Here is a 15,492-nt window from a genome sequence, read left to right as displayed (position 1 = left end):
GCACAGGAGCTGTGTGCAAAGATTAATCTGGCTTTCCATCAGCTTGAACAAAAATAATGCAGTCACCTTCCCTTAGAAGCTATTTCCAGAGTCTGAGTCTTTATAAAATGCTAAAATGTTTGCTTTTTTAAAACTATACTTCAACTGTCTGGCAATAAAAACCAGAAGCGGTGCTACTGCTCATGATGAGGTGTTTTACAGTATGGTTTACCTCTGCCTGGCAAGGAAGCCTCTGCTAATTGCCTGCAGTTGTACCACAGCAGCATACAGCCGCAAGTAGGTCTGTCTGGCTTGGTGACAGCGCCAGGCCGTCTGAATGACCAGAGCTGCCGAGCAGCGCCGCTGCAGCCATAACCTCCACGCCCTCTGCAGCACCAGGGCAGCCTCCTTCCACAGCCTGAACTTCTGACGCTCCCTGAAACCTCGCCAGTGTGTCTGCAGACACAGAGCTGCCCCCTCCTGGACACTGGGGTCATAATCCTCCTCTTCCTCTTCTATGGACCGGAGCATACGCCACCATTTCTGTGAAGAGATGATGATAATAAAGTGTTATTGCCATGATGTTTTTTCCCCTTATAGTCACAACCTACGTCCATGTTCACTGAGTACAGCCACTCCATTAGAAGTATAAGTGTCTCTACTCAAGAGGTAATCTCAATTTTCTTTTATGGGACAAATTAAATCCCAGTAAGAGTGGATATGTCTTTGTGTGACATATTGATTTGTACTGTCTTTGTGTTGGACTTTCACACAGATATCACATTAAACTTAAAGGTTAATGGTTTTCCAATAAAACAATGTACAGACTCATACAGAAGTAATCTCTCTCAGTCATCACTTATGACCCAGTAGAAGTGTGTGGTGACGTATTTTTCTGCAGAGCGTCTGCCCTCTGCTTGTATTTTCTGATCTTCTTCTTCTTTTCTGTGTTCAGGACATTTAAGGATGTGTAACTCCACAACGCTTGGATGAGGTTGGAGCACAGGAAAACATTTCCTAGTTTGGTACGTAAGTTAAAAAAAAAACGTAATAAATACATAAATAATTTTTCAATTGTATAGTAACATATATAGCAAACAGTTAGTCCCTGATTCTCTCACTGTGATGCAGGGCTGTTATGATGACTTTTCGACTGCTGTACAGCAACTCTTATGTTTGATATAGTAAAAGCAAAAAGGGTTATTTTGCGAGAATGGAAATCTGCCTCCCCTCCTCGTGTTACAAAATCACTAAATTACATTTTTTTTTTGTCTTGAACATCTTGAGGAAATCCATCACCTTAAAGAAATCCAGTACACTCTGTCTAACTCCCTCATCAAGTTTATTGAACACATCAAAAGGATGAGGAGTCAAGCTGACTAACCACACTGGATTGTACACTGTGCTTTGATCTGCCAGGACACTAGGTTACCGTTGGACCTTCCCTGACCACTCATGGTCTTCACCCCATGGATGCTATCTCTCTTTCCAACCTTCCTGTGGATACAGTATGAACTGGCGTAAAATTGTGTTGTTGTTTTTTCTCTAGCTGACAGTGTGTGTCCCTTAAATTATACTTTCTTATCATCATTATCATTTATTTATTTTTATCATTTAGTTTTTGTCGTCGTGTTTTTCTTTTTTTCTTACGTCTGTGTTTGTGTATTGTTCAAGTGTTAAAAACGGGAAAAAAAAAACTATTAAAAAAACATTTTTGTCTTTTCATTTCAAATTTAGTAAAGATGCACGATATTAGATTTTTTGCCAATATGTCGATATGCAACAATTCATTTGACCAATAACTGATATCAATACATCCACTTTTTTTCTCCGCCTAATTTTAGTGATCATCAAGTCTCTTCTGTAGTGGAATTAACATCATATTATGCATGCATACTCTTATTGTGATGGTTGCAATGAACTGTTCATAGTTACAGTATGCATTATGTCATACAAACCTTTTCACCTCAGTAAAACAAAAACTTAGATCACTACATTATTTGTTAGTCTTTAAAATGAGCTTGCATTCAATAATTTGTACAGGAAGTCTTTGTAAAACTCTAACATGGTATGAGCACATTAATCATTTTAGTTCCACTGAGTCAATAAGCAATATACTGAATTAACGCTCAGCCATACAAACAATTTTCAGGAGCATATTCCAAAACAAAAAAGCAATAAAAAGTGATTTAAATCATACAGAAGGAAAAGATAAAAATGAAGCGGATGGAGATGAGAGTGTGAGAAGCACTGTGCTGTACCTGGATGCAGATCACTGCCTCTCTCATCCTGACAAACTGCTTCCTCTCCAGGTGGGCTCTGAACAGCCGCTGCAGCGTGACGATGCGTCTGAGAACTTCAGCGTGGAGCACGGCCTGCAGCCGCTGACGCCCAGCCTCCCGCAGGAACACCTGAGGGGAGGGGCCATGATGGTCAGCACAGGGTAACACACACACACACACTGAATGAAGAATGGGGTTAATAAAGAGATGCACACACACACTCTGCTCACACACACACCTCAGAGATCTTTGGCTGGACACATGGACACAAGTATGTTAGGTATGATGGTCTAATTATATAGACAGCACCCTGAAGGCAGAGACCTCTCCATCATGACTCATTCATAACCACACCAAATATGGGGCAGTGTCTTCATTGTCTGGAGGCTGGATGCTTTCAGGTAATATCCCCAACACAATTATTTCCCTTTGTCTGTGACTCTTCATAAAAGTTTCTGTAACTCAACATTTTAATAAACTAACTGAGTCTGAGTCATTTTAAACCCCCACAGTATTTTCAATGAATCACTTTTGGGTCTTAGACTGACATTTTCCACATTTTTAAATGCCTCATCATGCAGCAACAGATAGTATAACATAGAGTAAAACACATAATACCATACAGTACAGTATATTGAGCCTAAACACTTTTCACCTGTGCTTCCCATCTGAGATTGCCTCTGCTAACCTCAGACCAGACCCCGTGCTTTGGTCCTCCTCACTGCGCCTCGTCTAAATCGTTGAGCTCACCATGCCCTGGGAGGATGCTATGGAGGAGGCCTACGAGCGCAAGAGCCTTAAGTATGCCGAGCTGGCAGCCGACACTGAGCAACGTGGCTGGAAAGCAAATGTTTGCCCAGTTGAAGTGGGCTGCAGAGGCTTCATAAGCTTCATAAGCAAGTCAACTACCAGGCTAAGCCCAACGTCAGGCCATCAAAGGCCTCTCTGGTGCAGCCAAACAGGCAAGCCAGTGGCTACTGATTAAGAGGAGAGACACCACTTGGGCCTGAAATGCCACTAACAACAGCAGGGTTCAAGGGAGTAAAGGAAGAGGGGGGCGCACCTGGAATGCCAGGTGCTGCTGATGAGCCCTCTGGAGGTGTTGTGGGCCTATCATCGAAACGCTAGTGAAGGAGGGCACCCACCTGATGACTCCAATGAAGCTTTTACCCTCCCTAAACCCCCACCCCCTCCCCCAGCATGGCTCCAACTATCATTCACAATCCCAAGTATGTGCAACAACAATCAACCACTTAAAGGATAACTTCGGTATTTTTCAACCTGGGCCCTATTCCCCCATGTGTATGTGTGTGTATGATTCATAGGTACAACTCGTTCTAAAATTGGTTCAGTATTGAGGGAGGCGGATGCAGCCAGGAGCCGCGAAACGAGCTAAAACGGTAATGGGGGCAAATGCGTCCTGTATAAGTTTGCGCATTAAAAGTGCTTTTTTTTTGCCACTGACCGGTTCAGATCGCCAGTGCTATCTCTGTAAATAGCATACTAAGTGTTTCCCTTACGCCTGGGCTGTGTGACGTCATCTCGCGAGAGCTTTGCTTGTTGCCGGAAGAAAACAGAGGAGCCATGCAGAGCGCCACTCAGAGTGGCGCTGGTTGTCCCGGAGTACAGTTGAGAGTTTTACTGCATCGATTGAAAACAATGGTTCGTGTTTGTGCTTATCCGAATTGCAAGAACAGGATGTCGCGCAACACCCCGTACAGCTTTCATAGGCTGCCTTTGTCGGACGGCGAGATGCTGAAGTTGTGGCTAGTTGTGCTACAAATGGATGCTAACACTCCTGTCCAGACACTGTGCCTTGCAGACCATCGGGTCTGCAGTGCTCACTTCTCCAAGATGACTACTGCCAGCCGAAGAAGAGAAGACATCCAATCCTGAAACACCTCTTCCTCAAGAAAACGACTGCCCCACGAGTAGAGAGAGCTACAGACACAGTGGAGCAAAGCTCTCGTGAGACGACGTCACACAGCCCAGGCGTAAGGGAAACGCTTAGTGTGCTATTTACAGAGATAGCACTGGCGATCTGAACCGGTCAGTGGCGAAAAAAAGCACTTTTAATGTGCAAACTTATACAGGACACATTTGTCCCCGTTACCGTCTTAGCTCGTTTCGCGGCTGCCGGCTGCATCTGCCTCCCTCAATACTGAACCAATTTTAGAACGAGTTGTACCTATGAATCATACGCACACGTACACATGGGGAAATAGAGCCCAGGTTGAAAAATACCGAAGTTATCCTTTAAACTACGCAATGGTGTCTGTCACTAGATACGATCTCCCATATTCCAACGCGTGGCCACGAGGCGTTGCTATAGCCTATGAGTCAGATGCACACCTCGCTCCTCCACAGCTCCAACCTCTTGTTCATATATGGTTACTTCTGGCTCCAAAAATCCAGGATGGTGACAGCAGAAGTGCTGAATTCAGGGCTCCAAAATGTGAGTCCACAATACAATGAGTGAAGTCACAGTAACTTTGTTTGTTATTTTATACAGTCTATGTTGCTATACTCAGTTACCAAAGAGTATCGATGTGAGTTCTTTACAGTTACTATCCCCAGAAATGGAAACGGTGGAGGCTGAAGGAACCAAAGTAACTGTGGAGAACAAATAAGTCTGTCCTGTGTTGTTGGCAGTTAAGGAAAATTGAAAGCGATCCATTCATCTTTGTGACAACTATGGCACCAACAATAATACCACTTGGAAAGTTGAAAAGTTAAAAATTATTACCCTTGATATTCCTCTTGAATTCCCACTGAAGTGGAAGTGGTATAAAGATTTTTTTTCCATACCACACATCTTATATTTTCAATCATCTTGTTCCAAAACTTATCAAAAGCTGAAATTAGAGTGTGTGAAATATTTGAAACCACACACTAGGTTTTTTTTTATAGCTACACCACAAGCTCACATTAAATATTATTTGGTTTATACAGAACTTACTGTCTGCATAGCTGTTTTGGTATTGATTAAAACCTTTGGACCATCATTAAAATGGAAACATAACTTGCGAGACCTGAAGAAATCTCAACTGTGTAACACTCATTTTTTTTAATGACAAACACATTTTTAAAAATGTTTTTGTACAGTAGAGGGGGCTTACTCAGTCAGGGATAATGTGCTGTATGAAAAACAGATGTCACATCATGCTTTTTTACTGTATTTGTTTATCAGCTGATTCAAAGAACTGCAAAAAGGAAAGAGGAAAGGAGAGGGCAGGGTAAATACCATTGTCTTTCCCACTTGGTACCCCTCTGGTTCCAGGTCTAGCTGGTCCAGACTCTGCAGGATGCTCTCTCTGGTGGCAGTGGTGCCCGCTGGGAGCAGCACGCAGAAGTGATGGACAAAATCCTGTCAAGAGAACAAGGACAGGTGTTAATGAGAAATACATGTTACCCTGCAGCATCTGTTCTGGATTTTATGTCTGTGTTATGTGCGCACGATTTGTGTCCAGTAATGTGTCTAATATAATTTTTCTAACACTGGACTGAAGACAGGATTAACTGCTGGGGATGTACAACAATGTGGCCCTGAATTTGAAATATCTGTCAAGGCACATGTGGTTTCAGGTAAAAGTCCACGCTGTCCATATTTGCAGGGGTTCAAACATCATGGCATAAATATGCTGAACTCCCACTCTTCAAACTGAGGCCCATTGTCTGAATCCAATACACTCTGCACCCTGGGCTGCAGGAGGTGGATAGGGAAACAGATGCTGTGTTTATACAATTACAAGCATGGGGAGTGTTTTGGAGAGCCGAGGACAATGGAGAGGCTCTGTTCTGAGAGGTCGGGAAACAGCAGAGTCCTCCAAAGTGATGCCATGCCCAAGATATTTCTCATTAGTGCTGACCACAGCACTAAATATGTTTGGGGCAAATTTCTGATAAATGAAAATGTCTGATGCTGAAATCATGCGAGTGAGCTCATCAAAAACAGTTTTATGAGCTTTGCACTCAGTTTAGATTTTATGGTCGGTCCACACAAATATATCGTGACATCTTTATATTAGTTTTTAAATGTTCGTGGGAACTACTTTCAAGTTGTGGAAGTAGATTCAAAGTAAAAAATACTGCAGAAAGTGGCCTCTGTAACTGATATATTGTTAATACAGATGCAACGATATGTGAGGAGCATTTTACTGTTGCAATTGTTCAAGATGGAACTAGTTTTAACTACTTTAAATACAGTTTGGTAGTTTAGTCCGATGGTTCCCAATGTAGGGAAGGGTGTAGCAAAGGGTCACAAGTTAAATCTGAATGGTTGTGAAATGATAAATTGGAGGGAAAAGAAAAAATTCTGTTACTAAAATTCATTTTTTCCACTTTTTTTTTTAACTTTTATTTTTGGTTCTTAAGAAACATTGGATAATCTTACTTGTTTGGGTGTCAAACACATTCAAATAAAGCCATCTGAGAAGTTTCAAGGACAGGTTTCTCTTTGGTGTAACTGCTAACAACTCATGAGGTGTGTTTCCATCCACCTGTTTCTATGTGCATTTTCGATTTGCACATGAAAAAAAAACTTGAAATATCGCAACAACATTTTTATGCTTGGATAAAGGAAAAGTTACCGAATCAATAAAAGGTAAATGCGACAACAGACTCAGCGAAGACATGATGACGTACAGTTGTGTCATATCACTGCTCGGGCTCTCATCGTCTTTTACATCTTATGAAAGCACAGAGCTGTTACTAGAATTCTTTCAAGAGCGCATAGCTGTAATATTAGCTGTTCAAAAACAATATTTCTATTATCCAGTGTTGTCTCTGTTATTGTACATCCCATGTATTCCTTTGTTGAGGTTTGATTGGTGCTCTTTTAAATACGCCCTCTTGTTGCGCCCTCTTCTGAAGTGGCAAACCGGAGAATTAGTGCCACCCACTGCTTATCTATATGAACCAACTCAGTAGTAGATTAAAAAAAAAAGTGCATAAATCCACACTGTCTTTTGTCGACTTTCAGAAAATTCCCTTTAAACTCCAGTGTGTAGGATTCAGGGGATATACTGACAGAAATGGAAAAATGAAAAAGTATGTTTTCTTTAGTGTACTATCACCAGACACTAAGAATCGTTTTGTTTTTGTTACCTTTAAATGAGCTTTTTATAACTATAAACAAAGCAGTTCCTTGTCCGTGGCGTCCGCCTTGCTGCACTGCCATGTTTCTACAGTAGACAAACCAAACACTGGCTCTCGATAGGGCCATTTGCAATTTTGAGTCAGCCACTGTAGTTCTCCTACACGCTGGCACACAGGAGAAGTTCCAGTTGGTTGCAATCTGCAACCTCAGCTGCTAGGTGCCACTGAATCCTTCACGCTAGAACTTTAATTCCCAGTACCTTTGAATGGAAACCAAATTACAGCCATCTGAAACATGAGAAGGAGCCCAAACTAGACACTGTGTTTTGGTAAAGAGGGCACAAACCAAAGAGGTTAGGAGTCACGGGTTTAACTTTTAACAGTGCAATGTATTTTAAGATTAGCATGTTTTTTGAATGTAATATCTTAATCTTAAAAGAAATAAGTAATAACAGCTGTCAGATGAATATAGTAGAGGCAAGTGTTTTACTCTGAAATGTAGTGCAGTGGAAGCATCTCTGTTTTAGTAGCATGAAGTGGATAAACAGTAAAGTACAGGTACCTCAAATTTGTACACAAGTGCAATATCTGGGCACGTGTACTTAGTTACTTTCCACCACTGCAATTTTCTAGTCAAGTTAAAGTTAGTGTCCACAGCGAGGTCTGTGTATTATCCTGAGTAACTGGGACACTGTTTCTGGAAAGAGTCAGGTCTGTTTAAATGACTGAAATGACTCATTTTCAATACTTTGAGTGCCATATTTAAATTCCATTACTTTGACTGTACTTGGGAGGCAGCAGGCATCTCCGAACCCCAGTAAATAGAACCTGAACGACTTGCGCTGCTCCAGTAGATACCACTATGGGTAGAAACATAAGCTGTGATTTGGTGAGGTGACTCCTTAACAAACTAAAGCACAGAGACTTAATCTTCGCCTAAAACCTTGACGTGACATGACTGGCACAAATGAACATTCAACACCACCAAATGGAAACTCATGTAAGAGAGAACCGGAGAGGGACTGAGCCACTCCCAAACGTTCTCTGTCCAAAAACTCACTTCCAAACTGCATTAAAACACGATCTGCTTTATTAGTCATACAGCGTTTCTCACAGGGTTGACATCATTCGTACAAGAGCCAGCGTGGTTAAGATGGCTGCCACCTCACGTCCCCCACAATTCCCTCCTGACACAACACACAATGAAGCTGCGGCTCAAACAGCTCCAGCGACATGTTTTCTGCAGATGAATTCATCACTGGCACAGAAACCAGTGGAAACCTGAGTGTCGTTTAAGTTTCGGGACGTTAGCAGTGAGATTGATAGTGCAGCAGCGGTCTGGCCTGCACACGCCCGCACAGAGGGAACATGTTAATGCGATCTGCTGCTGCTGGACTCCTTTTACTATTTGGCTTATCGACTGTTTGCTTCATGGATAACATGATACTTGGAATTTCTACACATAGAGTAGAGGATAAAGTGGGTCTGTTTTAACTCTCAGGAAACTAACATCATTTAAAGGGGAACTCCACCAATTTTACACTTCAAGGTCAGTTTACTTGTCATATTCAGCCTGTAGAAACTGTTATATGATGTGTTCTGTGGCTCTGGATGAGCTCTGTCAGTTTAATAAAATAATGCTCTGACTGGGCTCAAACTCAACTTTATTTTGTAACAAAAATCTGCTTTAGAAACAGGCACTGTGGAGTGTAAAATGTGGGCATTTACTACATGTGGAGGGTTGAAAGATGCTTTTAGTTTAATCATGGGAAGTGGAGAATGCAGTGCTTTGCAAGCTTGAACAGAATGAAACAAAGTCCAGATATCTTTCCATCTGCTGCTGTGATTTTTGCACAGTTCTTTGTTTTCATCATTCTACATAATTCATTATGTCTGGACCACCACCACCAGTGGTGGAAAAAAATGTATAAAAGTAGCAATACCGCAATTTTAAAATACCCCATTACAAGTTAAAGTCCTTTTCTCAAAAAGCTTAAATCAATAAAAAAAGTCTTTGGGGGTTGCTGAAAGTTTTCCTGAGCTGGTGTGAGTTACCGGCTGCAAATAAGAGAATGCTTTTGTACTCATTTACTAAATGTGCAGGGGCAAATGAAAAGATGCTTTTAGTTTAATCATGGGAAGTGGAGACTGTGATATTTTTAGAGCTTGAACCAAATTAAACAAAGTCCAGATATCTTTCCATCTGCTGCTGTGATTTTTGCACATTACGTTGCTTTTACCATTTTACATAATTCATTATGTCTGCACTTGAAGTAGCAATACTGCATGATAAAAATACTCCATTAGATGTTACGGTACTTTACTCAAAAATCTTACTGATCTGGAATAAAAGTACTCAGCAGCATAAAATGGAAGACCTCAAGTGAAGTGCAATTAATGTATCTCAAATGTATACTTAAGTCTAGTGTGAAGGGTTTAATGACAACTCATGGTGAGGGCTGCATCATTGCAACAAATGGAAACTTCTTCTGTGTGCCAAGCATGTAGGAGGACTACAGTGGCTGAAGCGTTTGTCTGTTCTGGACAACTGTAGAAACAACATGGCGAGCTGCATGGGAAAAGGACCTGCTCTGTATGTAGATATACACAGCTCATTCTAAGGAAATAAAAACATGATTCTTGTTTTCAGGTGATATATACTAAAAAAGCAAAAGTATAAGTGACAGTTAAGAAAATCTTGAATGTTTAAAGGAATACTTCACCTACAAAATGACCATTTGTATATCCATTACTCACCCTGTGTTAGGCTGAATTCGTGAAGAAAACTCCACAATGAATGAAGAATCCAAAAACTGAGAAAATTCTTCTTTTTTAAAGATTATTTTTTGGGCTTTTATGCCTTTATTGGATAAGGCAGGTTAAGTGTGAAGTGTGAGGGGGATGACATGCAGCAAGGGGCTGTGGGCTGGAATTGAACCCGCAACCACTGCAGCAAGGACACTGCCTTTATACGTGGAGTGCCTGCTCTACTCACTGAGCTACTGGGCTACTGAGCTAACTATTTGAAACACTTCAGCATTCAAGTACTGTAGTGCACCTAGGCAAGTGTGTGCGTCTGACATCTGCTTGTGCGTTCCAGAGTTCAAATTCATGCACTTGCCCAGGAATACTATATGTGTAAGTGTTTTAAATAGTGACAACAGTTTGACTATTGTATTGTGTTGTATTTGAGACTTGGGTTATACCGCATGAGCTGTGTGAGTTTGTAAAGGGATGTTTTGATATACTTTTGCTGTCATTTCATTTGGACCCCACTGACTTCAATTCATCATAAATTTCCAGTGTTTGGATTCTTTTTTTTTTACCATGGAGGCATGCGAGAAAAACAAAGTTTTCTACACAAATACAACATAACACAGGCTGAGTAACTGATATACAAATGATCATTTTGTAGGTGAAGTCTTCCTTTAAAGTGCATCTGCAGGGTGCACATGTGTGTGTGTTACCTTGAAGCTGTACTTGACATTGTAGCCCGACTGGCGGATGCGCACAGTCTCCAGCATACCTGTGTAACGCAGCTGCCTCAGCACCAGGTTATCGTTAAAGCGTAAAGGCAGCTGAGAAAGAGAAGAAAAAGATAATGAAGAAGAGGAGGGGGATGAATGACAGAAGAGGGAAAAGTGAAAGGCGGCAGATGTTACAGAGGAGAAGCGGGGGGGGGGGAATGATGAACATATTTACTTAAGTTCAAACTTCAAAAGGAACTGAAAAATGCTTTGAAAACTAAACCAAAGCAGTCAGAGTGGCCGCAGTCTGGAGCGAGAGCACTGTACCTTCTCAGCATTGGAACGGATGCACTTGACAAAATAAGGCTCAGACTGACCCAGAGTCTCCATTAGCTTAGTGAGGGAGGCCTGAAACAGAGACACAACAACACAGAATATGAGGTGTATATAGAGGCACATTGCAGCTCAGTCAGCTGGGAATGACTGTCGGTCCATTTGTAAGTAAAACTCAAGATTAAAGTCACTGCCTGGGATCATAAATACAAGCAACATGTCCACGGAGAAAAAAGCATGTGCAGTATTTCCATGTGCAATTATTGTGTGTGTGTGTGTGTGTGTGTGTGTGTGTGTAAACAAACGCACATGTGTGTCAGCATGTGTGTGTGATAATTCAGTGGCAGGAGGTATTCAGTCTCCTCCTCCTCCTCCTCCATGGGAGATTAAAGCAATCAGCGCAGCACAGGATGTGGGAAGTGAAGTCATCCACACACTGGGGCCAGGGTTGCCTGCCAGAGGGGCCTCGGCACTCATCTCTACCTCCAGCAGCCAGAACACTGAGTTCACGTTCAAAGACATCAGGACCAAAATAAAAAGTTTTTGGGGCTGGTGAAAGTTTCTCTGAGCTGGTGTGTGTTACCGGCTGCAAACAAGACACATTTCTGACCTGATTATTCAGAATGTTAACAGCAGCTGTCCGTCTCATTTATCTCAGGTTTGGGGAAGTTTTTTAAAAGAAAATACTTTGAAAGAGCAGAGCACCAGCAATTAAAAGTTTTCCTCTTTGCTTTCAGCAGTTTAAATGATAGGAATAAGCTCATTCTTGGGTCTCATCCAAGAGGCGACCTCCGAGGCTGAAAAATGAAGCCAATGTGGACATGCCAAAAACTGCAGTTCCTTGAACGACCACTTGAGGCTGGCTCCAGAAGCAAGTCAATCCCCACAGACTTCGATGTTAAAATGCCCATTTTTACAGCAGAAATAAACATGTTTACAGCCTGATACAAAACCAGTTTTGGTCTCTTTAGCTATTCTTTTTGTTCATGACAACTGTCTGGGGGATACATTTTTTATATAACTCATTCATTTAAATTTTTTATCAGCGTTTAAAGAGAGCGTGGCCATTTTGAGTGACAAACTCAAGTCCATAAACCAACGGGTGACGTCACTGTGGCTTCACCTATTATTTTTATCAGAGCTCCCACACCTCCTTAAACATCAAATTCAAGAACTTTTCAAGGACTTTCCAGGCCAGCTTTCCAAAAATTCAAGGACCTAGCGCAGCATAGTTTGAGATCAGATCAAGGTTAATTACTGTTACAGCAATAAGAATTTTTACAGCGAGAACCATAGACATATATAAAGATCGACGACTTAATAGCTCCCCAAAAGTGAAGCCGAAACATACAGATTGCCCCCTGGTGGCTGGCTGCAGTACAGGTCATGGGATATGGGCCAAAGTAAAAAAACAAAGTACACATTAAATACATTTTTCCCAGTCATTTTAGTTAGCTTTTATCACACTGCTGTATGTTCTAAGTGTTCATTTTCCTGATAAGTTATTTGATGCAATATAAAGGGCGTGTGATGTCATGACTGACGGCTGTATCTGCCAATCAGTGTGCTCGCCATTAGTGGCACTGCTTGCAATTGGTCGGACAGGTGTTTGGGTGAAGGCTTGAGACCGCAGAGATCGCTAGTGCACAGACCCTGGCTCCAAATGACGTCACCAGCACAAGATGGCAGCTGCAGTTGCCGGGATATTTTGGCTTCATTTTTGTACAGAGGGAGGAAGTGGAGACGCGTCGTCTATCTTTATACACAGTCTATGGTGAGCGCTGACAGGCTTTACAGAAGCTCACAGACAACAACTAAACAGAGAGGCTTGAGTTTTAAAACATTACATCAGAAGGTTGGAAACTGAAAACACGACTGAAACAGATCCACATTTGAAGAGGAGTTCTTGTACAAAATATATAAATTCAAGAACTTTCAAAGACCCGTATCTTCTTTATTTTAGAAAACTTTCAAGGCCTTAATTTTACTTTTTAAATTCACAAACTTTAAGGATTTCAAGGACCCGTGGGAACCCTGTTTTACACAGTCCATGGTCTCATCTCCTGCTTGTTAGTGAGGAGCCTTGTGTCAGAAACTTTCTCACCAAATCTTTTTTTAAATGAGGCATTTATTCAGTTTTTGTGTCTTAAATTCCCAGACACTATGTCATACATTTAAGACCTTTGGGTGGGTGTGTGAACTACGTAATAGACTTCACACACTTTATGAAACAAATAAGGGATAAGACAGTGGACAGTGGAGGCTGTGGGGCAGGCGGAGGAATGGAGGGATATCTCCGCCCACAGCCAGCTGGAAAAAACGACACACCTTGTTTTTATCATATTCACAGCTGGAGGGAGATTCCTCGGTGCAGCTCAGGCTAATCGTGTTATTTTTACTCTGAGAGCACCGAATAGCAAATCATCGAGCTCTGCAGTGTGCTGCTGACTCTGTGTGTGTGTGTGTGTGTGTGTGTGTGTGTGTGTGTGTGTGTGTGTGTGTGTGTGTGTGTGTGTGGCTGACCTGGAACTGTGCGCTGATACTGGGTGGTTTCTTCTTCTTGTGGAGGTGAAGCAGTGACTTGGTGATGCGGTCGTGGAGCGTCAGGTTGCTGAGGTACTTCAGGGACTTGACGTTCAGTAAATGCTGCAGGTGTGAGGTCAGAGTCAGGTGATAATGGTGATAATGTAACACTACATTAAAATCTATGTCGTCTATTAAGATAAATTCAAGACATCCTGGACTGTACCTTTGGAAGAACTGGCTTCGATTTGTAGTTTTTGTTCCTCCTGTTCAGAAAAAAAACAAAATCAGAAAGTTATTCCAGCAGTTGAGCAATAAAATCCCTCTTTTTCTTCTATAAATCAACAGGTGAGAGGAATATTTTTTTAAGTAAAAGGTCAACAAAGAACTGAATTAATTCCACAAATTCTTCCTGAGTGGGTCATACTCATGTCAGTAAAGTGGAACTTTATTCATCCCTGTGGGGAAATTCTCTGTTCACTTGCTCCCCTCCACAGGGAGCTCAGAGGTCAGAGGTCAGCTACAGCAGCACCTCCAGAGCTGGTAGGAATGTCTGCTGACACTGAGTATGAACTCTTTCAGTTTTAAGGACGTCTCTGGGCCACACTTCTTACACAGTACTGTGTAATCTTGAAATAAGGGAGCGTAGAGCATCATGGTGACTGTGGGTGCGTGTTGTTACTGACATGAGGATGTCGTGGGCTCTCTCGAGGAGTTTGCTGCTGGCAGAGTTGACAAAGATGCCGTCTTCCTCTGTGTTGGAGCTGCCGGATGACAAGCGTCTCAGACGACCCACGCGGCCGTTCCAGCCGAGGCCCGGAGAACTCCTTTGGACAAAACAAGCACAGAGAGTAATGACTGATAGTGATTCATTCATGAAAATACAAACTTTACACATAATGTTGCATATACCTTAGTCTAAGAACTTCTATTAGAGGGCACTTTTGGGGCAAACTGAACTTTGTATTTATCTTGATAGCTATAATAATAGATCTAAAGATTATTGTTATTATATCAGAAAACTTCAATTAATAGCCCAGGCTATTATTTGCTTAAATCACTGAACTCAACAGGTCTATATTTGGGACAGGCGTCCACATGGGACGGGCCCTGCTCAGCAAAGATGGGAAATACAACCAAATTGTTTACTTAAACCAGTATGAATATTACTTGTATAAAAATTAGACTTCAGATAATATATCAGTTATGAATCATTTATTTGACCTAGCTCCGACAGACAGTGCATCATAGAGGGAGTGAGTTAAGGCGCATGAGGGTTACGGCACCCGACATACCCACAGACCACCTTTTTATCCTGTTAAAACAATCCTCACAACTTCATGGAAAAACCCTTTGATTCTTTTAATCTGAGGAGCCTTATGGACTAAAGGAATATGAATAACTGACAGGGTAATTGAGGAATGGACAAATAATTTGAGGTAGCCGACAACCTGGTTTTATACATATGAAGAAAGACTAGGTGTTTAACTAGGCTTTTAAATGAAGTTTTATGGTAAATATTATTTTATAGTTTGGATAAATATTTTTAGTAGAGAGCCTTGAAAGAATAAAAAAAAAATCTGAATCAATTTCAGCAGTTATTCCTCCTCATTTAGTTTGTAAATTCAAAATCCATTCTTTATTATTGTTATTATCATTATTATTATTCTTATCATTTTAATAATTAAAAAGATTAAATGTTTTAACAGAAAGAGATGAAGAATAAACAAACAAAGAAGCAAAGAAATGCACGTACCAAAGCAAGTACTGAAAAGATTTTGCCCACAATCTTGTAGAAGATACACATCATA

The 15,492-nt window shown here is 41.4% G+C and overlaps 1 protein-coding gene across 7 annotated transcripts in view; it reads right to left on the bottom strand.

Annotated features, from left to right (window-relative positions):
- myo9aa (myosin IXAa) overlaps positions 1-15,492 on the bottom strand; it is a 163,459-nt gene that overhangs the window by 20,768 nt on the left and 127,199 nt on the right. For all 7 annotated transcript variants that reach the window (XM_049597461.1, XM_049597481.1, XM_049597489.1 and 4 more), the window contains 8 exons: positions 14,368-14,508; positions 13,908-13,947; positions 13,682-13,804; positions 11,153-11,233; positions 10,826-10,936; positions 5,506-5,628; positions 2,241-2,390; positions 212-522 (listed from right to left, as the gene is read on the bottom strand). In XM_049597461.1, the coding sequence (XP_049453418.1) occupies positions 212-522; positions 2,241-2,390; positions 5,506-5,628; positions 10,826-10,936; positions 11,153-11,233; positions 13,682-13,804; positions 13,908-13,947; positions 14,368-14,508 (1,080 nt within the window). The remainder of the gene's footprint in view (positions 1-211; positions 523-2,240; positions 2,391-5,505; positions 5,629-10,825; positions 10,937-11,152; positions 11,234-13,681; positions 13,805-13,907; positions 13,948-14,367; positions 14,509-15,492) is intronic.

The sequence above is a fragment of the Epinephelus fuscoguttatus genome, linkage group LG2 (genome assembly GCF_011397635.1).
Source record: "Epinephelus fuscoguttatus linkage group LG2, E.fuscoguttatus.final_Chr_v1".
Lineage (NCBI taxonomy): Eukaryota > Metazoa > Chordata > Actinopteri > Perciformes > Serranidae > Epinephelus > Epinephelus fuscoguttatus.
The sequence above is the reverse complement of the archived record's forward strand: the minus strand, read 5'-3'. Positions and strand labels throughout refer to the sequence as shown.